Source organism: Neovison vison, chromosome 10, assembly GCF_020171115.1.
Source record: "Neovison vison isolate M4711 chromosome 10, ASM_NN_V1, whole genome shotgun sequence".
NCBI lineage: Eukaryota > Metazoa > Chordata > Mammalia > Carnivora > Mustelidae > Neogale > Neogale vison.
Genome location: NC_058100.1, coordinates 61,479,315 through 61,505,090, shown reverse-complemented (window position 1 = coordinate 61,505,090; position 25,776 = coordinate 61,479,315). Strand labels below are relative to the sequence as shown.

Genomic DNA, 25,776 nt, shown 5'->3' with positions numbered 1-25,776 from the left:
CGGCACCCACTCATCCCTCCATGACGTGGAGTGGAAACCCAGCTCAGCACTCAGGCAAGAAGACAAGCCGCCACCCCACAGAGCCCTCAGGACATAAGCGTGCGTCAACTCAGCCAGTCACGGACAGATGACAACTCCAGGTGGGACTGGGCCGCCCCCTGCTCCAGTGCAAACAGGACCAGAGCTTACCGGTGGAGAAGGGCGGCCCTCTGGAATGGGTCTTGGTTAGCGCGCTCTGCACTGCCTGCTGAAAGTTCTTCCCGGGAGCCTGACGCTGCGTGTACATGGAGTATATGGAGCTGGCGGCCACGGTCTGGGGCTTCCGCAAGGGTGGGGGAGGGGTGTCCTTGGAAGGCTGTGGGGTGAAGGGCCGGACGGCCACGGCTGGAGGACTCTCTTGCTTCCCAGCTGCAGATAAAGCCTGGCCCTGGCTGGCCGAGGGCGCGCCGGGGGACACCACGACCCTCTGTGGCTGCCCTGATTTCGGTTTGCTTCCCACAGACACCACACCTGCTGACAACTGTGGAGGGTTTCCATCTGGCTTCAGGTCTGACGCTGACTGAGGGGTTTGCCCAAAATAAGGCAAGTTAATCTGTTTTGGTTTTGACGGAACAGGAGGCGGCACTTTAGCCACATTTTTACTTGCAGCCTGAAACACACACACACACAAGGCAGTTAAAACACTGTCCAAATGTGTATACAGCATGTGCTAGATAACCGAATTTCGCGAATACTAGCTCTATGTTTTCAAGTCAGTTAAAAACTCATAGGTCTCTTCACTGAACTATGTTTAATAAGGAACCAGAGAACTGCGCTATGGTTCCTGCCTGCACGCCTCTTCCTCATCATCACCCCCGACTCGGAGACTCCTACTCCACATATTCACAGATGATCCCAATAACCTCCTCGCTCATCACACCACTGTGGTGAGAACACCCAACTGGGAGCACACCACCATCACCCGTTGTTGTCAAAGGCTAGGATCCTAACAGTCACACAAGATTCACGCCAAATCGTTCCTGACAATACCTCGGCTCCAGATTCTGAAGCCAGAGGGTCGCTGAGTAGTGCACACACGATGTGCTTCAGCATGCTCCCAGTTTTCAGAGAATCACACGAAATGGGAGCCAGCAACAAGGATGACAGCCTTTCTCCAATTGCCGCAAACACACTTAAAGCTGCAGAATTCAAAATGACAGAATTCTCATCTTCCAGAAATATTTTGGTTTTTCTTGCTCTCCCTCAACACGATAGTCCCTCTCTTCTAAAAAGCATATACAAAATTACCACTGAATGTTAACCTGAGCCATTCTTCACACCTGAGCATCCCGCAGGATGTCCTCACTGCTCTGGTTCTTCCTCAGAGCCCCAAAGGGGGGTGGGGCGGCACACTGATCCACTGTGTCAAACATCGAAAAGGGACGCACTTTCTTTTCCTTCTCCCTCAGGGGAACCTCTCCATCATCACCTAAAGATGGAAAAAAATCACAAGGAGATTCAAGCCATTTGTAGTAAGACCTCTTTTTCACATGTAAGTTTCCCTCTCCTCAATCTCCTTGAAACCACACCCCCAAGACATGCTTCCCTATTTTTAATTGAGTTAACTGGAGAACTGCCCAGATGCTATGCCAGTACCTGAACTCCGTAGCTAAATGAAGGTGTTCCGGAAGTGAACTCTGTCCCCAGGTTTGACTCACCAGAAAACAAACTAAAGAAGACTGTGGTAACACAGACAGTGGAGTGTCTGACCTTTGGTTTTGGCTCAGGTCATGATCTTATGGTTGTGCAGTAGAGCCCCACATTGGACTCAGCATGGAGTCTGTCTGAAATTCTCTCTCTCTCTGCCCCTCCCACTCATACTCTCTCTCTCTCTCAAATAAATCTTTAAAAAAAGAAGAAAAAGAGCGTGGAGTGCCTCTCAGATGTCAGAACAGAACCTCACCTTGGTCCGGGGCATCCCCCGAGCTCGCAGGCACGGAGGCTTGGCTCACGGAAATGTCTGCACTTGGGGAGCTCCAGTCAGGGCCGAGCAGATGGATTTTAGAGCCTACAATGCAGAAAAGCAACCACAGTAACCAAGCATTCCAAACAGATCTCTAATGGTTCCTTTTGCTCTGAAAACAGCTTGAAATTTCAGACTCCCAACCATCCCTTAAACTTATTTAGAAAATATGAGAATTCAGATTCCTAATTTAAACTTACTGAAACAAATTTAAGATTAACTGTAGTCAACAAAAAATCTAGCCTGAACCAGTGAGGACACCCTGCTTCTCACTGGTACGAAACTGTCACTGTCCTAGTCAGAAAACAACTTTCTACTTCGCAGACCAAGGGTTCCAAGGCATATCTGACACACCAGTTACGCACACGCAACAAAAAGGCAAAACTGTGGACATGGACCAGTCTTCCACAGATCTGTGTGCTCTGTGCAGGTTTTCTCTACACAGATGTGGAAGCATCAAGGCCACAGCCCTGTCCTAATAGCAGCAAAACAGAGCCAGTTCTTTCTGCAGGGAAACCCAGACCAGGGGCTCTATCGCCTCACCCTGGTAATTATGGCAACATAATCGCAACTGTAACATTAGCCACATTCTGCACATGACAGTGGCTGGGGGAAAGAAACAATACTGGCCATTATTTCTTCTCCCAGGGGTCTGAATGAGGATGTTTTCATCCCGCTTTCCTACAAGCCTCCCTTCATCTAGGACTCTTGCCACACTGCTCCGGCTCACACCTCCCCACGCACTGAGAACTACACAGATGCAAAGACCACTAACACAAGGTGCCTCTGTTATTGTCCCTGTGAGCTTCCAGAAGGTTTATCTTTATTCTACAAAGTGCTAGCAAGCAAAGGCTCCTGTGTGAGCACATACACACAGTAAGCACCACCTGATCGGTGCTTACGTACTCGCGGTGCAGAACGGTGCAGAAGGTACTCACCACCTCACCTTCCATAATGATGAGACCACTACCACTTATGCAGTGTTTTTACACAAAAGAAAAAGCAGTCGAGTTATAAACATCAAATCAAAATGTCCTCATTAACAAGAAGGAATTCAAAACAATCTTCATTGCAGAAATATCATATTTCATCTCATTCCCAAACAGAATTGCATTATTTAGGGTTAAAAAATATATCATGGTGACGCCTGGGTGGTTGAAGCATCTGCTTTGGCTCAGGTCATGGTCCCCGAGGCCTGTGATCGAGTCCTACATCAATCAATCACCCTCTTCCTCTGTGTGTGCTCTTTCTAGCTCTCACTTTCTAATAAATAAAATCTTTAAAAAAGAAAAGAAAAGAAAAGAATCACAGTGCTAGCAAAATCCACACAAAGATTCTCAGGACTTAAATGTGAATAAGGAATAAAAAGACATTTTTTTTAAAACCCCAGGGAGTAAATGACAGTGAGGACAGGGAGAACATGCTGTGGGAGAGACTGGAAGTGAACCATTTTACCTTGACCCTGGAAGGCGGGCCCAGAGCGCATGTTGGGCAGTGTGTGTACTTTAAGCGGCCCTTCCGGAGCCTGCATGGCCAAGGAGCCGTCCGGCAGAGCTGGCTTCACCAGAAGTTCAGGCCTCGAGGGGACGCGGGGCATCGTGGACGACTGGATGTAGGGCCCCACTGCGGCCACACGACTGGGCGCCGGCAGCCCTTGCGGGGGCAGGTTTCCATCCGATGAGACCTTAGGGAGAGGCACGGGAGCATGATGAATCCCACCACATCCAACTCAGAGAGGCTGTGGCACTCACTAACCTGTAAAAATCAGCGCTTCCGGGGTCTCACCCCACAGCGTCCTGGAGCCGCCCCACCACAGCCCCGCGGCAGGAGCAGCAGCCCTCGCTCTGTCCCCGGCAGAAGGCCCTCTGCCCGGAGGACACCCAGGAGCGGCTCCAGAGGCGGCTGCCCACATGACCCGCGAGGCAGCGGCGGCCACTTACCGGGAGGCTCTCCTTCTGCTGCAAGGCTGCCTTCTTCTTCCACAGCCGGTCCCGCAGCTCATTAACACGCTTGTCCATGACCGCCACCTCTGAATTGCGCTTATTCAGACACTCACGCTGTTGCTGCAGCTTGGCATTCTGCTCCTGATTCAGTTTGTTTCGTAACTGAATAAAATGGGGGGGGGGTTAGCCAAGGAGTAGGAAGAAAAATTTCTCAAACAGATAATCACATGATTGACTATTACATAATTTCTAAAAACAAGGTCCCTCCACCTCTCCCCACTTCCATCTTATGGTTTAAACTGTCAGCCCACCCACTGTGGTTGTAAGGAATGCCTCCAATTTCCTGTGTCAGGTAACCTTAAGTTTATTCTAGACTCTCTGGGGTTTGGGTGTTCCCCCCACCCCGTCCCACCCCCAGTTTGAGGAAAAGAAACCGAAATCCCACACTTAAAGCCACTTCTGTGGCAACTGTGCCCCTGGAGCAGGCCGCACCTGTAGCTCCTTGTAGAGTCGGTCGAGCTCAGCCGCGGCAGACCGGCTGTCGTGACGTCCGTCTATCCTGCCGTTCTTGAGCATCTCCAACTGTCTGGTCAGCTCCTCCACTTTGGACACGGCCAGAACGAGCTCCCTCTGCTTTTGCTGGAACAAACTATTCATTTGCTCAATCTCCTCCACTAGAATGAGAACAAGAAAAGCCACAACAGTTGAAAAGAAAAATAAGAATGGAGCACTCCCAGGCAACCGGGCTTTACAACAAACTTCCTAACAAAAAGTACAGACATTTTTCAGAAATGTCCTCGAACCAACCTATTTCTTTTACAAGCAACTGAATCAACATAGACATTTCTAAATGTCCGTGCCTCCCTCTGAATAGATCCCTACCAGAATTTGTGTTATGAATATTATTAAGCTCCAAATTTTAGAAACAATGAAATTTACTGAGAACGTTTAATCTGTTTTATAGTGGTAGAGGAAAGTATTACATCACGAAAATTTTAAGTAAAATAGCACTGTAATAGAGGGACCTATTATATGAATAAAAATCCTTGCCTTCATCATATTTTCAGTCAAAAAGTATTTAGAAAGAGGAAAACAAGATCCCATTAGTACATTTTTTAAAAGCTTGTCTAAAAAACCCAGCAGCTAAGGGCAACCCTCTTGGGTCCCTTCCCTGTGTCGGAGCTTTGTACTAGATCACTCAATAAACTCTCCTTTGCTGCCCACCAAAATAATAAAAATAAAAATAAAAAATAATGAAACACCCAACACCTAAATTCAATTCACGCGAACCAAAAGCATCAAAACTGCAGGGAATTGTGCTTTGAAAAGCCTTGATTTTAAAGCTGCCTACACACACAGCCTTGGCTTACCATCACTCACGCAGGGCTATAAGCGCCCCACACTCATGTCCCTGTTCCCCCGTCCCCGTGGAGCCACAAACACTGGCCAGGCCCCTCCAGGAGCGACTCACCCAGTCGGCCGTTGCTCAGCCTCTTTTGCTCCACATGGCCTTTTAGGGCGCGCACCTTCTTTAGCTTAGCTTCCTGGTTCTCAGCCATCTCCTTCAGCCTCTTGAGCTTCTCCTGCTCAGCAGCTTGTTGCTGCTGACGCTGATCTTGCTGTTTCAAAAACTTCAAGCGCTGCTCCTAAAAGGTAGAAGCCATCATCGGGCAAATCCTTTTCAAAGGTGTATCGGCCCCAAAGGAAGCTGAGCGTAGCCGGAGGCCGAGGCAGCGGTGACCAGCCAACCTGCACGCTGCTGGACCCACCTCTGCCACGAGTGAAGGACACAGCTTCTGGCCCCAACCCGACACTCTCTTGGGGTAAGACCCAAGCACAAGCATTCTTACTCCCGAGGGTTCTTGCACAGCTGGGGAACAGTGATCCCACAGGGGGTGTCCGTGCTTGGGGAGGAGCACACAGAGAAACATAAGGCGCTCACTACAAAGGTGGCCTTGGAGTCCAGTTCGGACTCACAACCCAAGCTCTGTCACTTATGGGCTTGGAGACAGCAAACCACATACCCTCACCGAGGACAGGGGTCTCCTTCTTCGACCAAAAACAGGGTGATCAAGAGCCTCATGGGGTGAGGAATAAATGAAATGTGAGTGTGCACCTCATTGCACAGAACCTCACACAGCTAATGGTACACTCAGCACACACACTTAGCAAAAAGCTTAAGAGCCACCCTGGCTTCAAAACCCACAATGTAACACTTTGTTTCTAGTGTACTACACTAGTTACTTCACTAAAAGTGAGTAACAGTGGGCGCCTGGGGTGTCTGCCTTCAGCTCAGGTCATGATCCCTGCTCCACCAGGAGCCTGTTTCTCCCTCCCCTTCATGCACGTGCTCGCTTGCTCTCGCTCTCTCTCTCTAATAAATAAAATCTTTTTAAAAAGTAAAAGAGCCACACAATTTATAATAAAACTTCTCAGAGTAGTATCACTGAAATATATATAACACAAAAATAGTTTCAAGAGAAGACCCTGAGGTCAAAGATGCATTCTATTACTCAGTCTTTTTATTTGAATTCACGTCCCTGACATTCAAGAAACGGTGCCTCAGCACCACATGGGAGCCTAGTGGGAAATGCACTCTCAGACCCCGAACCATCCCCACTGTACCAGGATATGCATTTTCAACACAAGCCCCTGGGGACTCCTTTGCAACCTCAAGTTTGAGAAGCCACACTATCCCTGATTTTGAAAACACCAGCACCCGGTGTCAGAGACAGAAGCAGACCCACAGGAACCCCAGTGAGCGCTACCCACGCCACAAGGCATGCTGCCGGGGACCCTGCACCAATGGTCTACCCCACTCCAGCAACCATACAGTCCCCATGGGCATGGCCAGCTGCAGACATGGAGTGTTCAGACCGGGGCAACGAGTGAAAGCCCGCCCACCATCTGTGTTCCCCCGTCACACAGCCAGTCACGAGTTTGTCCATGGCTGCTTTTCTGCCACGACCACAATGCTGAGAAGCCCACAGAGCCCACAGCACTGACCACCAGCCTTTATGGAGGAAGCGTGGTGCCATCTGGGTCAGACGAGAGTTCAGGCTGGCGGGAGAAACAACAGGGAGACTGGTGTGGATGATAACGGAGAAGATTCTGTTTCACCTGTTCGAGGCCAGGATGAGGATCAGTCTGTGGGGGCAGCATGTCCCAAATAAAGGCAAGCAGCCTATTATCAGCACCATACAGCAGAAGGGGACAGGGTTAGCACTGGTTGACTTTACAAGTCCCTCTTGCTGCAGTAATGATTCAGGATCAGCCCAGAGCAGTTCCCTCTAGCAAAGTCGAAGGGCTCTTTATGCCTTTGCTATTCTCCTGATCCACAACATAATGTGGTTAATTTTGACCAGAACTAGGGTTCTGGAGATCTTAAGCAACTTGGATGATCTAAGGATTTCTACAAAATGCTGTGGTAAAGAGAAGAAAGCGCCACAAAGCAGGTAACCTGTGGGCTGACAGGATCAACTTGTATCTTGGGGTCACTGGCATAACAGCATCCACAGAGGGGCCTGTCCAGTCTTTACAGGACCTTTACCTTTGTAGCCAGCATTTGTTGCTGGGCCTCGATCTGCTGCTGCTGGCGAGACGCCATTTCCTGAAGCTCAGCAAGAGTCAGATCCATCCTGGGGCTGTTAACCTACGCAAGAGAACACAAAGAAGCCAGATGCAAGACCAGCACGGACACTCTTCCCTTGGAGGCCTGTGGAAGCTTCCCCTGAGCCCCACCGGACACAGTTTGCCATTTTCTTCCATAACATGAAAGAGATCACTAATTTTTATATTAATATCCCCACAGTGACTTGTTTCGATGGAAGACACACTAATATACAAACCAACACTCTTTTAAAAGTTATAAATGTAAAATTAAACAGTCTCAGTAGTCTGTGACAGAAAGGGAACAATTTAGAATTACCTTGTTCTGGACTGACTTTATATTAGAAAAACAATGTTGGATCACACTAAACATGCTATTGGGGCCCTGGCAGCTAACCTAGAACGACCTTTACAAATACTGCACTAGCATCAGAAAATTCAGGAGATACAGAGTTATCAGGAACAAATGAGACGTCTACTCTGTAGAACGTCGTCCTAGGCATTCTAGCCAGTGTGTGCAGGAGAGCGAGAAGACAACATGAGCTGTATTCAGCTGTATCCAGTCGCCCATGAAAAAAATGGTGTGGAATCCACAGAGGACCTACCTGAACTAGGAAGTTGTTTAGCAAGATTGCAGGATAAATTATTGCTATGCAAAAATCCACTGTATTTCTTATATTAACAACCAGAAATATAAAAAAATTTTAAATACCATTTATAGTAGCATACAAACCACAGAGTACCAAGGAATCAATTTAACAGAAGATGTCCAAGACCCGTGCCCTGGAAACCCATAACCCCAGTATATTGAATGACGGTATACTGAGGGGCACGGGCCCACCGGGTTTCTCATACTACCTGACCGCACGACTCAGCTCGCTTTGGGGGCCAACATGGGTAGTGCTGATGAAAAAACAGAGAAGCAGAGAGCACAAACACAGATCCGCACATATACCAGGCAAACTGACTTTCGACAGAGGTGCAAAGGCACTGGAGTGACAAACAGTCCTTTCAACAAACATGGCTCAGTCAACTGAGTATCCACCTATCCATGGACAAAACTTACATTCTCACACAACATACAAATGTCCACCCAAAATGGATCATAAAATGTAATGTAGAGTAACAGCACAAAACTTCTAAGTTGAGCAATTATACTTAACCAAAATTTAGAACAAGACACAGATTGGGGAAAATATTTGCAAATCATATTACCTAATAAAGGACCTGGATCTAGAGTAAGGAAGAATTCTCAAACCCAATACTAAGAAAGCAAACAAACCAACAAAGAAAAATATGAACAAAAAAGCTGAACAAATACTTCACACCAAAAAAGATATACAAATGACAAATCAGTGCACGGAAAGACACCAATGTCATCAGGTATTAGAGAAATACACACTAAAGCCTACTAGCCAAAACTGAAAGGACTGACCACACCAAATGTTGGCAAGGATGTGGAAAAACTGGAACTCTGATGAGACTATAAACTAAAAAAATCACTTTGGGAAACAGTCTGGCAGCTTCTTAAAAAGTGAACACACACCTGCCACATGACTCTGTCCTCCCACTCCTAGTATTTACTCAAGACAAATAAAAGAATAGACCCATACGAAGACTTCCACCCAAATATTCATTACCACTTAATACAGAGTAACCCAAAGCTGGAAACAACCCCAATATCCATCAAGAGAGAAATGGATGAACAAGCCACATCCGGACAAGGCAAGACCTCTCAGCAATAAAAAGGAACCAACTACTGATACACACGAGATGGATCAAAATAATGATGCTGAGCAAATTCAGACAAAAAGACTTGAGACAGCATGACTCCATTTATGTACAAGTCCAGAAAATAAAACTAACTTGTAGGGACAGAAAGTGGACCCACCAGGGGGTCCTGGAGGATGGGGGGAGAGGCAAGAAGGGAAGGGTTGCAAAAGGACATGAGGAAATTCTGGGGATGAAAGACAGTGTCACTACCGGGTTGATGGGGACAGTTTCACACAGGCACAGGCATGTGAAAACTTACCACATTGTGCACTCAAACTGTGAGCCGTTTATGATACTTCCATAAAACCCACTGAGGGGGAAAGATACCCTGTGTCGAGATGCATTCAAACCCTGCTAATGGCTAAAACAGTTTTTGGTCATCCTTATATGAGCTTTTCATCCCTGTAAGAGAACTATATGATCTCACAAGAGAAACGAGAATTTGGGGAAAAGCAGGGCGGGAACAAATGGCCTGCATACTCCCATAAATTTACCCTACATTGGAGAAAGATGACATAGCTAATTCCTTACAGTATTAAAAATTCTGAGCCCTGAAAAGAAAACGTCCGTAAGGTGCCCCCCAAAGATACTTGCTAAAACTCACACGCAACAGCAAAGGCATTAACATGTACTTTGTCATTTTACTAAAGCAATTACAGCAAAAAACAAAATCATACCCACAAAAAAATCCTCCCTTAACCTCATTCACCCTTTGTCTTGTTCTGAATTTGCAGTATATCCAGCATCTAACTGCTCTCAACAGTCAGCCATGCAGACAGCATTAAAATTAATCCTTTCTATGAAATACATTTGAAACAACCCTTTAAAAAGCAGGCCTTGTTGGGGCACCTCAGGGGTATGGGTTGGCTCAGTCAGTGAAGCACCTGCCTTTGGCTCAGGTCATGATCTCAGGGTCCTGGGATCAAGTGCCGCTCAGTGGAGAGTTTGCTCCTCCCTCTCCCTCTGCTCCCACCCCGACTGTGTACGCTCTCTCTCCTCCCCCCTCTCTCAAATAAAGAAATAAACCTTTAAAAAAAAAAAAAACTAAAAAGCAGCCATCCTTCATAACCATTGAGCAACAAAGTAACAAAAACCGTCGTTCCTGGGCGCCTGGGTGGCTCAGTGCGTTAAGCCGCTGCCTTCGGCTCAGGTCATGATCTCAGGGTCCTGGGATCGAGGACCGCATCGGGCTCTCTGCTCAGCAGGGAGCCTGCTTCCTCCTCTCTCTCTGCCTGCCTCTCTGCCTGCTTGTGATCTCTCTCTGTCAAATAAATAAATAAAATCTTTAAAAAAAAAAAAAAATTTAAAAAAAAAAAAAAAACCGTCCTTCCTAAGTGGTGAGTGACAAAGTGGCTATGAAGTAGCAGTGAGCGAGAGGGAACAAGAGCAGCCAGCAAGCACATAAACCATCACTTACCCCGTTCTCCTTCCTTCGATGTTCACCAGGGACTTTCACACCATTTCTCTTTAAACTTGGATCCTGAGTCCGTGGTCCACTCACTAAGGAGAAAATTCAAAAATGATGCGTTACCCACCACAAGAGCTGGCAGATGCTGTTAAGGACTGGCTCATTTCTGAGCTCTGTGATTCTTGCTCCTGAATATCAAGTAGAAAGTAGACAGTAAACAAAATATTTTCTCATAACAACAGAGTGAAGGTCTCATAGTTCTGCCTGTTTTGGAAAACCTTACTTGGAAAGGTGCACACTCAGCAGCAGACAGTACCATGTGCTGACTGCTCCTGGGAGAGCTGCACCATCCTGGCAGCAGAGGACGGAAAACCAACAACGGTAACATACTTCTGACAGCGGGTCATGCGCCTCATCCGCTCCTCACTGCTCCTCCTAGTACCCTAGCTACTCAGCGGTGAAACCAAGAGCTTCCACTGGAAGGAACAAGGGCAAGTTAAATCATTTCATCCTTGTGCCAATTAACCATGCTTGGAACTTACCCAGAAAAAAAGTAACCTTCCAGGGGTTCTGAATAGCTGGTTTACTGAGGGCATTTTACGGTAATCCGTGAGTACCGTGAAGTGTGTCTCCATTTATTTCAGTGAAAAAATGTCCGTTTTTCTTAGCTTGGAAAAGTACTAACTGGAAAACACTATATATTGGTGGGGTTTTTTGGCTAAAAAGAATTTTTTGAGGGACGCCTGGGTGGCTCAGTTGGTTGGACGACTGCCTTCGGTTCGGGTCATGATCCCGGAGTCCCGGGATCGAGTCCCGCATCGGGCTCCCAGCTCCACGGGGAGTCTGCTTCTCTCTGACCTTCTCCTCCCTCATGTTCTTTCTCACTATCTCTCTCTCAAATAAATAAATAAAATCTTAAAAAAAAAAAAAATTTTTTTTTGAGTCAAAATACAGGTCTCTCAGTACCATGCACTGCATCATAAAAGGAAAATAGTCTTAATTTAAAGTGATACATTGTTAGAAATTAACATCAAAACATTTTTTAAGTATGTGGAATCAAACTTATACCTATACTTCCCAGAGATTAGCAAACACATGATCGCCCAAGAAAAGTTTCAGATTAAAATTTCCTCTGAATTGGGGCACCTGGGTGGCTCAGTGTGTTAAGCCTCTGCCTTCAGCTCAGGTCATGATCTCAGGGTCCTGGGATTGAGTCCCGTCTCAGGCTCTCTGCTCAGCGGAGAGCCTGCTTCCCTCTCTCTCTGCATGCCTCTCTGCCTACTGGTGGTCTCCCTCTGTCAAATAAATAAAATCTTTAAAAATAAAAAAAAAATTTTTTTTAATATTTCCTCTGAATTAAACGTCTATGATATCTACTTAGCACAGAATCCCATGCCAATAAAGGTCTGTCCTCAGAGCCAGGTATGACATGTAACTTGAATGCATTAGCTTTATTTTTAAAATACTGTTCAAATTCTCTGACAACACAATCTGTCACAATATTTCTGAAGAAAAAAAATCTACCATTTAGGAATTACTGCTTTCTTTGCTGCCTCAAAGACAGGGCACTGAACCAGCAGGAGCACGTTCAGGACAGGACACATTCAGGGCCCCGGGAGCTTGAAAAAGAGCTCACATCCACGCTCAGCACAGGTCCCAGGTGAGCAGCTCCCAGGTCACAAAGTGGAGACTGTGGCAGCCCTGCCCCCAGCCACAGTCCAGAGGAATGCGCAGAAAGGTTCCCACCCTGTGGGGCAGTGACGCTGCTGTGTCCCTGCTCGAGCACTGGGGGGCGCTGGTGTGTGGGACGCTGTGAACACAGCTGCACGGCTGGATGGTGTTTCTCACCTTACAGACAACAGGGAGCCCGCCACTGAGGCTCCTGAATAATTTAGCCACTACATACACAGAAGATCTGCCAACAGTCAGCCAACAGGTACAAGTCAGCTTCCTCCACAAGGATGTGTGCAGTAATGTCAACAAAGGACAAAATAAAAATGTGCTGTCGATGCCCATGTAAAACGACAAAGGAAATGCGTGTGCTGATGGGAAGTGAATGCACAGAACGGCACATGGCCTGGGAGAGGGGGCCGAAGTGCTAGCGCCCCTCACCTGCAAAGCGTGGGCGTCCACATGCCACAGCGGCCCCCACAGTCCAGTCACTAATTTCTAACCACCAGACACCAAAAGGACATGGTTATTAAAGCAGTAATACAAAGAATTAACATCTGCTACCTACTTAACTGCTCCCAGGAATTATGTACTGAGGTCACAAATCCTCAACTTCCCATTTTAAAAGTTCTCCCATCCTTAGAAACACCTAGTAATCCTACACAGATCTGACTGGAAACAAGGCCGCCAGGGTCCTGGGATGGCTGCACCCTCAGGGTCCAGCAGCTTTCAGCCCACTGTTCCTCTACTGGCACAGCGCCCATCACCTTCCCCCTCCTTACCTTGTCTCCACACTCCACTGCGAACCCTTGGTTCCCACAGGTGCGAGCACCTGACCCCCGAGTCCTCCGTTCCACGTGACTTCCATCCAAAGCTAACCTCTTGACCTCTAATTCTCACTCATTTCATGGCCCAAATGGGGCCCTCATCACCTAGAAGCTCTCTCCCTTTGGAATCTTAAATTCAGACATTCTCCTTTTTGACCCTAAGTTCCTCTCACCATACCTGTTCATGAGCCCAAGACCAAGGCCGCAGTCTCTTCCCCTGCCCACCTTCTCCCCACAGCCCTCTCCTCCATCCCTTCCTACCAGCTGAAGTTGTCCTGACCATGGCCTCCTCTCCCCATACACCCTCTGAGTTGGACCAGCAAAACCCCAAGCCCGGGTCAATCCAACCATCTTCTTAGAGCCGCCCAGACTGCCAAACATGCCTGGAAGGAATGCCCCTGGTCTCGGAGTCTGTGGTCTCACCTGGGCCCCAGCAGCCTGTCCCTTGCCCCCGGCAGACGCTCACCTATTTCCCACAACAGTTCACGCTGGCCTCTATACCTTCCCAACCCCGAAAACCCATCCGACAAGAAGCCCCTCCACCTGATCCCACAAAGCAAATGCCTGCCACCATCCCTGCCGGCTCCCTCTCCCTCTGCAACAGCGGACACCGGCTCCCTCCTGTGCCCAGGACCTCGTCCCCACTGAGGGAGTACCTTCTCAGGTGCACACCCCCTCTCCTGCACTTCAGCCTCCTGATCTGGGGACTTTTTTCTACCGGATCCTCCCCTCTTCAAAGAAAACAAATGAGGGGCGCCTGGGTGGCTCAGTGGGTTAAGCCGCTGCCTTCGGCTCAGGTCATGATCTCAGGGTCCTGGGATCGAGCCCCGCATCGGGCTCTCTGCTCAGCAGGGAGCCTGCTTCCTCCTCTCTCTCTGCCTGCCTCTCTGCCTACTTGTGATTTCTGTCAAATAAATAAATAAAATCTTTAAAAAAAAAAAAAGAAAACAAATGAAAGGAAACCACACCCTTTCCTCCCCGAAGCTGGTCTCTCCTCTAGCTTCCATGTCCCTTCCTGTCCCGTACCCCTCACGTCACCTGGCTCCCGATCTCCCTGTTTCTCCGATGTGTGGAGTCCAAGTCCACAGCTTTGCTCGGATTCACACAATGTTACCTACCTGTGTCCCTACCGGGGGGCCGTTCATGACGGAGGAAGAAACGAACTTCATTCCTCTGACTGCCAAACCTCTGCAGAACATCAAACATCCGCTCATTATCAGCAACTGGACGTTCTAAAGGAAACAAACAGAAGTCACATGACTTGCAGGTACAGAAAAGAGCGTTTACTACCCATCCTTCATGCAAATTATGCCTGTAGGAAAAACTGAGCATCCTTGATGCTTTCTTCTCATTAAAAGGCTCTTAGAAATAAAGCACCACAGATTTTCCACACACACAGTCGGTGTCGACGCTGTGGGCGCTGGAAGGGGGAATGGGTCTGGGCTGGCTGCTATGAGCACAGGAGTGATCGCGGTGCTCCTGACTGGCCATAGGCTCGCCGAGGGTTCAGAACCCTTGCTGAGGGTTCAGAAGTCTCTGTATACTTTTGGCCTCTGAGGTCCCTTCTAACTCAAACGTTCTAGGGTTCTTCAAATTTAAATAAGAAATTAGAAATAACTTTCTAAATAAACAGCGTAGGGGCACCTGGGTGGCTCAGCTGGCTGAGTGTCAGAGACCTTGGACTTCAGCTCAGGTCATGACGTCAGGGTCATGAGTTCAAGCTCCACGCAGGGCTCACTCAGCACAGCATCAGCTTGGGATTCGCTCTTCCTTTAGTCCTTTGCCCTGCTCATGCACAGGTACTCTCTAAATCAAATCTTTAAATAAAGGCTAATTCTACTGTTAGGCTAGTTTTAAACTATAATTCTATTACCTATGTTTAAAAAAATCAGACATACCCACTTCTAAACAAAAGGCTATTTTACCGCACTGAAAACAGAGTTGACCCATGAATGACATGGGTATGACCACCTAGGTCCACTTATAGGAGAATTGTTTTTGATAAATACAGTTCAGTCCTGAAATGTATTTTCTGTTCCTTACGATTTTCTCTTTTTTTTTAAGATTTATTTGAGAAAGAGCGAGCGCATGCACACATGCATGTGTGGTGGGGGGAGGAGCAGAAGGAGAGGGGAAAGAATCTCAAGCAGACTCCTCACGGAACACAGAGCCCAGGATGGGGCTCGATCTCACAACCTGAGCAGAAACCAAGACTCAGATGCCTGCCTGACTGAACCACCCAAGTGCCCCACGATCTTTTTAATAGTACTTTCTTCTCTCTAGCAAACTTGATTGAAGAACACATAGTATATAATACATAACATCCAAAATATGTATTCATGGACTGCTGACGTGGTCAGCGGAGCTTTCGGGCAACACGAAGACGTAAGGAGTGCAGTTTGGGGGAGTCTAAAGTCCCATGCAGATTTTTGACTGCATGAGAGGGTCGGTGCTCTGAACCCCCACATTGTTGAAGGGCCAACTGTGTATCTTTCCAGCCCCTCTTCCAGTGAGACTGCCAGTTGTCAAAACTTCTCTAGAGACAAAAAGGACACAGAATACTCTAATAGATGGAAACTTCAGGAGAAATCATGTATCTTAAGCTACCCTCAAAATATCCTCCAACCTCAAGGACCTGGATATAAAAACCAAACCTATTGTTTGAGGACCCAACTGCTTAAAACCGGAGATACTGGGGCACCTGGGTGGCTCAGGGGGTTAAAGCCTCTGCCTTTAGCTCAGGTCATGATCCCGAGGTCCTGGGATCAAGGCCCACACCCGGCTCTCTGCTCAGCAGGGAGCTGCTTCCTCCTCTCTCTCTGCCTGCCTCTGCCTACTTGTGATCTCTGTCTGTCAAATAAATAAACAAAATCTTTAAAAACAAAACAAAACAAAAAAATACCCAGAGATACTTAAGTGTCTGCCTTTGGCTCTGGCCATGCTCTCAGGGTCCTGGGATCAAGTTCCTCGTCAGGCTCCTTGCTCAGCGGGGAGTCTATTTCTTCCTCTGCCTCCACCTCTCCCTGCTTGTGCTCTCTCTCTCTCTAGCACTCTTTCTCTTACTCTCTCAAATAAATAGAAAAATCTTTAAAAAAAAAAAAAGCAGAGCTACGCCAGCACTAAGTTTTAATAGAAGAACGCTGAAAGAGCCTAAGAAAGCACTGAGCACCTGCCCGTCGTCACAGCCGCCAGGTTTGTAGACTCACCCCGTCCACTCAGCCACAACAAAGTGCCACTCTGCTTGCAGGGTGCCCCTCCTCGCCCCTAAGCCACAGAAATCCCAACAGTGACCCCCCCCAAAAGGAAACACCCCCAGCAGATACCCCCCCAACAGAGCTTCTGAGTAACGCCCCACCTCCTGACCAAACACACGCATGCTCGTGCACGCACACTGGTGCAAGCGCACACATACTCCCTCGAGACGCCGAAGGGAACCCTGCACGCTCTGGGAGCCCCAAGGAGACAGAGAGCAGGCTGCGCACGCACACACACACCTCGCAGTCCTGCCTGTGCCCCAGGCCCACCACCTGCTCCACCCACAGCCATCCCTGCCGCAGGGTCACAGGCAAGGCTGGCCGGGAGTTTCAGTTACAAAGCCACTAAGTGAAAAAGACAGGAACCTGAGACCCAAGGCCTTGCTCTGAATCACAGCATCATGCAGAGAGCCCACACATGAATCATGAATTCACTCCAACCAATCCAAGTCCTAACACGACCTTCCACGGAACCTTTCAAGGCCATCCTCAAATTTATCTGAAAAAGGAAAAATGGAAGAATGGCTCATTTTTTTTTTGAAAAAGCATAACGATGAAATGAAAGCACTTGCCTTACAGACACTTAACGTACTCTTAAACTATAGTAATCAGAATCGCTTGATTCTTTCATAAACAAGACAAAAGCAACGGAATGAGGCTTCCAGAAACAGGACTGTGCACGAGATCTAACCTGGCCTGCAGGGATGCTTCACATTAGTGAGAAAGAAACCACCGTTCGGTAAGGCACCTCAGACAATTCACTCCCCATTCAGGAAACAAGGAATTCGCTCCCTAACTCACACAAATCACAAAAGTTAATGGGGGAGGAAGGAAAATTCTTTCAAACTTAGAGCATTACGTAAGAGGAGAGTAGGTTTACAGCCTTGCGGGAAGGATCCTTTTAAATCACACAAGCAGGCCTAGGATCCAGAAGAGTTTTTGTTTTTGAATGCCTACAAATCAAGAGACAAATGCCAAGGGAAACATGAGCAAAGACTGTGGAGAAACAATATTTTAAAAATGGAAATCCAGGGTGCTGGGTGGGCTCAGGCAAAGGAGCATGAAACTTGAGCTCCAAGCCGACTCTGGGTATGGAACTAACTTAAAATGTAAATAAATAAATAAATAAATATGGAAACCCTAATGGCCAACAAACAAATGAAAGAATGGGCAACCTCGGGACGCCTGGGTGGCGCAGTTGGTTGGACGACTGCCTTCGGCTCAGGGCGTGATCTTGGAGTCCCGGGATCGAGTCCCACATCGGGCTCCCAGCTCCATGGGGAGTCTGCTTCGCTCTCTGACCTTCTCCTCGCTCATGCTCTCTCTCACTCTCTCTCTCAAATAAATAAATAAAATCTTTAAAAAAAAAAAAAAAGAATGGGCAACCTCAGCTATCAGCTTAGCAAAAATTAAAATATTATCCTATCAGTTGTTGACGGAAGATTCTTTCAGAAATAAGTGGTATGGGTGTGAGTGGCCAGCCTCTATGGAAGGCCATCTAGCACCACACGTTAAATTTTCAAGTGTGTGAACCTTTAAGCAATTCCACTTCGTGGTATGTACTCCAGAGAAACAGTTGCCCAGATCAAGAGGCTCCTGAAAGGACTCTCACTACAGCATTTATATAAACAAAGGCAGAGGGGTACCTGGGGGTAGGGGGCCTCAGTCAGTTCAGGGTCCAACTCTTGGTTTCACCTCAGGTCATGATCTCAGGGTTATGAGATTGAGTCTACATTAGGCTCCACATTAGCTATGGAATCTGCCTAAGAGTCTCTCTCCCCCTCCTCCCCTCCCTCTCCCTGAGTACGCTCTCTCTCAAAAAAATTTTTAAAAAAAGTAAAAATCATGATATGGATTTACACATACTGGTCTGAAAAACACCTCTAAACTCGAGTGCAAGGTAAAACACTAAGTTGCAGGATATTGACATGTATGACACTACTTACAGAAAGGAAAAAAAAAACAAAACAGAAAAAGAGACAACACACAGAATTATTCCTATATTACTACAATTACAAATGCAGAGACAAGAGTATGAAAAGTTCCCTGCTACGTTGAGCAGTTACACTGAGAGATCAGGGGACAGGCATGGGGGAGAGGTTTCCATTCTGTCCACATTATTTCCTCTTTTGCAAAACAAAAACAAAACAAAACAAAACACCCACATTCAGGTGCGGTCGTTTCTTTTTCTTTCTTTCTTTTTTTTTTTTTTTAAACCAAAAGAGTGAGAAGAAGGGAACTCTTCTAAACTTCATCCCATAGTAAGGGTTACCGGCCTCAAGTGAGCAAGACACAGAGAGGAAAAAGAACAGGTGGAATCAAGAGTTCCCAGGAGACACCGAGCCTTTCCCAAGAGGACACTGCTTCCTCGTTCCCTACAGGGGCTTTCCATCATCTCAGTAAAGGGCACAGCACGGTGATCTGTGGAATGCAAGGAGGCAGCCAGAAGTGGCCAGCAGTGCTTTCATTCAGTCATTCAAGAAGCACTGACAGAGCAGCGTCGGACACCAGGCCCTCTCCCTGAGCCAGGAACACGGACGCACGACACACGCAAGCCTCTCCTCTTAGGAAGTCTACGTTCTAACGCATGTGTTTGGGCTACAGGAAGTCAAGTGGCAAGAAACTAATGAACACACAAAACCTGGAGGATGAAATCAGGGTGGCTTCATGGCCACGGCAGCAGGATGCTCCAGGAGAGTCTCTGGGAGGACAGAACACTCCGGCTGAACTGCAGGCAACAGCACCTGGAAAGCGACACAGGCAGTGGGACAGGCTGGCACTAAGGGCCCTAAGGTGGGAAGGAGATTAGTTTCCTCGGGAACAGAAGGGAAGCTGCAGGCCAAGGAGAATGGTGACAATGACAGTGACACAAACTTCACAACCCAAGGTCAGAAATTTAGATTTTTTCTCAGGAGAAGAGAAAGCCACAGAGGAGTGGAAAGTTGGACTATCGCATTTTCATTTGAAAAGGATCATTTGGGTTTCTTTATGTGAATGGTCTAATCTAGTTCCTTTGTGAAGGGAAAAGAAGCAAGCAATTCAGGGAGTGAGCACAGGATCTTCCAGGATACCCAATTGTAAGAAAGCTGGCTGAAGAGGACCAAGAGGCCTGGGAGGGAGGGAGTTTGGCTACAGGCAGGTATTACGAATGGTGTGGACCCAATTAACCCGGTATAACGGGTGCTGGGACCCTTGGCCCCCTGGGAGAGAAAAGCAGTGGGACATCACCCAGGCCGTACAGGAACAAGGCAGAAATTATGGAAAATTACTCACACGTCTACAAACTCCTGAGGGGCCAGAAAAAGACTAGGCTCTCCCATTTTAGAGCTCCAAAGAAATAGAGTGAGGGACTGATTTCAAAGCCTAAAATAATGCCTATGATTTCACCACTGCCTTTTGCCACCATGGTAACTCAACACTGAAGAGCTTTCCCTAAAAACCTACAAAAACCGGGAGAGGGCAAAGCAATCAGGACGCCTTACGTTTCTAATTCAGTCGAGTCGCAGCACAGAGGAACCATTCCTCAAGCATTTCCCGCGTCCGGCCCAGAAGCCAACCTTGCTGGGCCACCTGCCTGTCCTTGACCTTGTGTACTGGGTGCGGCGTCTTCACCATACTGCACCGAAGGACAAGAGCGGAAAGGCTGCCTACGTCACAGCGAAGCCAGCGAGAGAACGTCACACCCTGATGCACGTGCAAGTCCCCGGCTTCCCCGCAGAGACAACACGCACGCCGCCCACAGCCACGTCTACACAGCAGCTCCATCCGGGTCTCATACCAGAGCCACACCACACTTCGGCCAGATGGCACTCGCTCTCGCCGGGCTCTTTGCACAGATCCACCACATCTCTGCACATCGTCTCGGGGGTCACGGGGACCTCGGTGAAGTGCTGCTCGCTGTCACTGAGGTACACGGTGAGAAACATCTGCCAACAGAGAGAGACAGCCGCTGTCAGTGTCCATACTGTGCCTTTCACTCTTCAGTCCCCTTGGGTCCCCTTCCCTAGCCCCCGTGCAGAGCGGCGCGGCAGTCCGGCCCCTCAGCGAGCAGTGGCCGCAGAGCCTCCAGGATCCTTGGAGTTCGGGCAAACAAGTTCACACAAAAGGCCCAACAAAGTCAGGCTCTGACGCTGTATTTGTTATTCGTCTGCCAAATACTTACATGGTTCCTCATAGGTGCCAGACCCATGCTCGAAACAGACCCTCCTACCAACACTGGGAGATTCGGGGTAGCTGCGGGCACCCTTCCGTCCACACAGCCTCTTTGGCGGGAGACCTAAGAGCGTGCTGCTCTGACGGTGGATCTGGGAAACAGGACACACAGCCTGGAGGGAAATCTAGCATTCATACCACGCGCTTCAACCACCTACTGAAAAAATCGTACTTATAAGGCTAAAATGTTTTAATCAAATACCTACATTACAGTCTAAGTCTTCATCAACAAGGTGTTAGCCGCGCGACGGGCTGTCAGGCTAACACTCACCCAGTCTCGCAGAGAATATAAATCAGACAGCAGAAGACCTCCATCTCCAACCCACCTGCCACCTTTCTCCTAGTAAACACAGACGTAGGCTCTTAAAAACACTGAGAGTAAAGAAAGCAAACTTTCACACAGATAAACTATCCCCTGAAAATGTGAATTCCCAGTGCTGAAGAAACTGACCCAGCAAATAAACCGCAGATGGCAACCCACGAGCACCTCCTCCACGCAGGTCCGCGCGTATCTGGATAAAACACATACAGTCTGAAAGCAAACCCCCTCAGAGCACTGATCCTGTGAGAATAATTCTTCCCACGAAAGGAGAAGGCCAAGGCTTTGGTGGGTCCACTCTGGACCAGCACACGTTCTGTAACTGATTAATGGGCCGCCAACACTGGGAAGAGTTGGGGGTTTAAGGGCACAAAAGAGCAGAATGTGTAGGACCCGCACTGGGCTCAGGAGGACACGGGCCCACCCACAGCAGCGCACCTCCCCGAGGCTCAGCCTTCCTCGCCTACCTCCAGAAAGCAGCACGAGGCTCTTCTCTGCAAAAACGCAGGGCCTGCTTGTGGAGCGTGATGGACTCCAGCCAAGGGGTCAGGCCGGGTGCCGCAGGAGTGCGGTCAGGTGAGAGGAGGAGCCGGCAGGGGAGAACACCGCCCCACCCCAGGGTGAGCAGGCTCAGCACCAGGCACCTTGCAGCTCCTCCTTCACCTTCGACTACGTTTCCTTAAGGTCACCGCGTCCTTCCTTTTTCCAGCCAAAGCTCTCAACTCACAGGAACCCATGCAATGCACTGAGTCACCTGGCCCATGAGAGCACGCAGCAGGGAACCCAGAAAAATTAATACAGTGAATACGGGTGAAACAGCAAATAAAACATGGGAAAAAACCATACGGCTTCCCAGGATGAGCTGAGCAGCTTTCAAGCTAATCCTATGCGGTCCTTCCCCTCCCCACAAACAGTATTAATAAAGACACATCGTTCCAGGCTTCAACCAGAGAAGGGAGTACTTTAAAACCACACAGAAAACCTAAAGTCTTGTCAAAAATCACCTGGAAAAACATAAAAAAGATTGCCTGTGCTCACAGACTTCCAGCCTGCCGGAGCTCCGACAAATCGTAGGGCACGTTTCATGACACTCCGGAATTCCACAGCGGCTCTCTGAGCTCCCCACCCACCCAACCCTGTCTGCGAAGTTGAACACTTCAAAACCAGGAAGTGTCTGCGCTGTACACAGCAGACAAGTGTTTGTGGAACTGCAGGGATACCCAGCGCGCGCAGCCCGCACCCCCACCCCACCCCCCGGGGGAACGTTGGTGGGGGGTACTAGGACCCGTGTGGGCTGCACAGGCAGCTCAGAAACTCACATCAACCCCAGACGAGCATAGCCAGCCCAACTCTCTCTTTACATATGAAGAAATCGACTTGCTACTAAAATGACAGTGTTAATTCTGCTCTTCGGATCCATTCTTTACTCTTCAGGCTGTTCCTTACAGCAGGAAAATATTAGGAAATGCTCTATGTAACCCCAACTTTAACAGGGATCTGGTCTTTTACTTTCTGGAAAATAACAGCTTCATTTACTTAAAGGTATGATTACGAATAAGAACGATGAGAGATGGGTTCTGTTTAAGGTTACCTTTCCCCACAAGCCCACAGCATTGCGTGAATGGCAGGTGCATGAGCTGACCCATTACCACTCCCGCGTGTGAGGACTCGCTCAGTGCTGACTGCAGGGCCCGTCCTCACGTGCTAGGGCCGGTGGCTGGTAGGTGGGTGGTGTGACATTGCTCAGGACTCCCGGGCAAGAGGTCTGGGCTCTGCCTCCAAATCTGTTAATTATTAGCTAGACCTCCTTGGGGAAACCCGTCACCTCTCGGAGCCTCAGTTCCCATCTTCCAAGTTAAGAGTCTTGTGCTCCCAGCACTGCCACCAACTTCGGGGGCAGCGTCAAAGCGGACCTTCCTACAACAGCCGGCACACTACAGCCAGCGTTTGGGCCGGAGCAAGGGCCTGAACAAAGGCTGTGAGAAAGGATGGGTTTCGTAGGAAAGAGGGGCCTGGTGACAAAATGGGGAAGAGAGCAGCTATGAGCGGCGCAACTCGGGAGACAGTCAATTCAGGAGGAAAAGTCGGGCTGCTCTGCTTTGTGGCTGCGTCAGGCAGGGAGACGGGGAGGGAGGGGGAGCTGGTCTGGCTTAGAGGACTCGTGACATGCCCGAGCCAACACCTGCCACCACTGCCTCCCAGGCCTCCTCTCCTAATCCCCTCCATCTCAGCCATCCTGCCCGCCAAGACTGTACACCTGCCCTGCTCTGTCTGCAGCCGGCCTGCCTGCTCCCCAGACCTGCAGGTCTGCACCGCCTTCCCATCGAGGGTCTCCCCGTTTCCCTGCCTAGATCCCGACACATGTGTGCACACGCATGCATGCATGCCTACCTCCCTGCTTTGGGCTCTCTTTGGCACGGTCCCTCAGCTACCACACTTCGTATTCGGTTAACTTGGCTTTACCCTCCATCGGTCCTTCTGGAATATCCGCAGTACGAAAGCTGGGGGTCTGTCTCTTTAGCGCCACATCCTCGGCCCCGCGGACCACGCAGCCCAGCACACGGCACGCACACGGTAGGTGCTTGTTTGCAGACAAGCGGGTCCTGCATGTTACAGACTCCCCTCGGACTTGCTCTCACCCCGAGTCTGCCTCTATGTGTGCAGAGGTGCAGCAGAGCACACAGCTGCCACCGGCCACTCCGATGGAACAGAGCTAGTGTCCTCTTGGTCTTCCCGCTGGCCCTAGCCAGCCATCCTCCTGCTTCCACACTTTCCCTTCATCTGGTACTGACAGGCCAGCGGCTCTACGGACTCGGTCCCACTGTGCAGGTTACCTTTACTGAACAGCTAACGCAGCACACGGCCCAAAATTCAAAACAGAGGGAGCTGTGTGGAGAGGGGACATGGGTGCCACAGGCTTCTGCACAGGGCAAGGAGGGGAAGGCGGGCAGAGTGCATCTGGAGGGGCAGCAAGGGGAAAGGATTAGAGGGGTATTAGGTCACTGCTCCTCAAACTGGGGTGCAGATGACTGGGCTCCATCCTCAGTCTCTGACTGAGTGGATCCGGGAAGAGGGCCGAGATACTGCATTTCTAAAGCTCCCATGTGATGTGGACACCACTGGTCTGGAAGCCACTGTTCAAAGGCCAGAGCTAGGAATCTGGACTTTAATCGAAGAGCCCACTGGAGGCAAATGGTCAAGAGACAGAGACACTGGTGACTGCCAGGGAGCTGGGGGAGCGACTGCTAACAGCTACGGGGTTTCATCTGGGGCGATGAAAATGCTGGAGTGAGTGTGAGGGTTGCACAACCTTGTGGAAAGTCTAAAAGCCACTGAACTGCATACTTCAGAATGGTGGTATGTGAGTCATATCTCAATTTTTTAAAAAAAGAGGTCCTTGGAGGATTCCAAGCAGGGTAGCGAAGTGATGTCATCTAAAACACTGTGGCCGCTGTGGGAGCAGATCCAGGGGACGACGCACACGCCATCTGAGAGGACATGCAGCACCCGAGCTGTAGGGTGATGGCAGACGTGGGGAAACGGCTGGATATGGATCTTTTACGAAGGCAGAGCCAGAGACATGCTTAAGGACAGCAGGCAGATATGAAAGGCAGGGAGAGACTGGTATGAACCTGATATGCTGTCTTGGTGCCCCCCCACCCCACTCCCCACCCCCCACGCCCTGGTAAGTGACACAGGGAGGTGAGGAGGGGGCCAGCCGGGGGAGCCTCCAGGGCAAATCGGAGGCATCCACCAGCCACCAGAATGGATACGTTACACCAGGCAACCACAGAGGTGCCTCCCCCACCCATGCCACTGCTGGGTGGACGCCACTACCGCCCCTGGCCACAGTATTTATAACTGCTACTTCTCCCTCCTAGAAAATTATGAGTAAAACAAAGGCATCCCAACTTTGAAATACACTTCTAAACCCATTTCAACCACTTTTATTTTTTTAAGATTTTATTTATTTATTTGACGAGAGAGATAATAAGTAGGCAGAGAGGCAGGCCGGGGTGGGGGGAGCAGGCTCCCCCCTGAGCAGAGAGCCCAATGTGGGGCTCGATCCCAGGACCCTGAGATGACCTGAGCTGAAGGCAGAGGCTTTAACCCGCTGGGCCACCCAGGGACCCTGATTTCATCCACTTTTAAATGTATACATAAGTATGTCCCCAAGTTATGAAAGTTAAATATCACTTACATTAATATATCACTTATAATTTAAAATCTTTTAAGTTACAATCTGGCCACAATTATGGGCTTTAATGTGATAATTTATACCTATTTAAAATTTTATAGAAGAAGTGAATCAGGGAGTTTCTTAATAAATATCACTTCTCTTCTTCTTACTTGAAAGAGTAGCAAAAAAATAAAAACAAAAGAGAATCAAAAGAGAGGGTCAGCTAAACTAATCATCCTATTAACCTGAGAAAAAGCAGGTACATACATTCCTCACGTGGCCACCTTCCTTTTATCTCTGTTCACAAATCTGCTGTGCTCTGAAAGGATAAAGAAAGTCTTAAAAAATGTAATTTAAGGGGCGCCTGGGTGGCTCAGTGGGTTAAAGCCTCTGCCTTCGGCTCAGGTCATGATCCTAGGGTCCTGGGATCGAGTCCCGCATCAGGCTTTCTGCTCACCAGGGAGCCTGCTTCCCTTCCTCTCTCTCTCTGCCTGCCTCTCTGCCTACTTGTGAACTCTGTCTGTCAAATAAATAAATAAAAATCTTTAAAAAAAATGTAATTTAAGGGGCGCCTGGGT

General features: G+C 48.8%; 1 protein-coding gene across 4 annotated transcripts in view; it reads right to left on the bottom strand.

Annotated features, from left to right (window-relative positions):
- TP53BP2 (tumor protein p53 binding protein 2) overlaps nt 1–25,776 on the bottom strand; it is a 57,313-nt gene that overhangs the window by 13,184 nt on the left and 18,353 nt on the right. For 3 of the 4 annotated variants that reach the window (XM_044267438.1, XM_044267435.1, XM_044267437.1), the window contains exons 2-12: nt 20,266–20,413; nt 14,352–14,465; nt 10,745–10,827; nt 7,496–7,597; nt 5,417–5,591; nt 4,438–4,619; nt 3,943–4,107; nt 3,458–3,686; nt 1,943–2,047; nt 1,320–1,468; nt 190–649 (exon numbers count right to left, since the gene is read on the bottom strand). In XM_044267438.1, the coding sequence (XP_044123373.1) occupies nt 190–649; nt 1,320–1,468; nt 1,943–2,047; nt 3,458–3,686; nt 3,943–4,107; nt 4,438–4,619; nt 5,417–5,591; nt 7,496–7,597; nt 10,745–10,827; nt 14,352–14,465; nt 20,266–20,413 (1,912 nt within the window). Of the gene's footprint in view, nt 1–189; nt 650–1,319; nt 1,469–1,942; nt 2,048–3,457; nt 3,687–3,942; nt 4,108–4,437; nt 4,620–5,416; nt 5,592–7,495; nt 7,598–10,744; nt 10,828–14,351; nt 14,466–20,265; nt 20,414–20,649; nt 20,794–25,776 lie in introns of those variants that run through there. The other variant, XM_044267436.1, reaches the window with a different exon arrangement.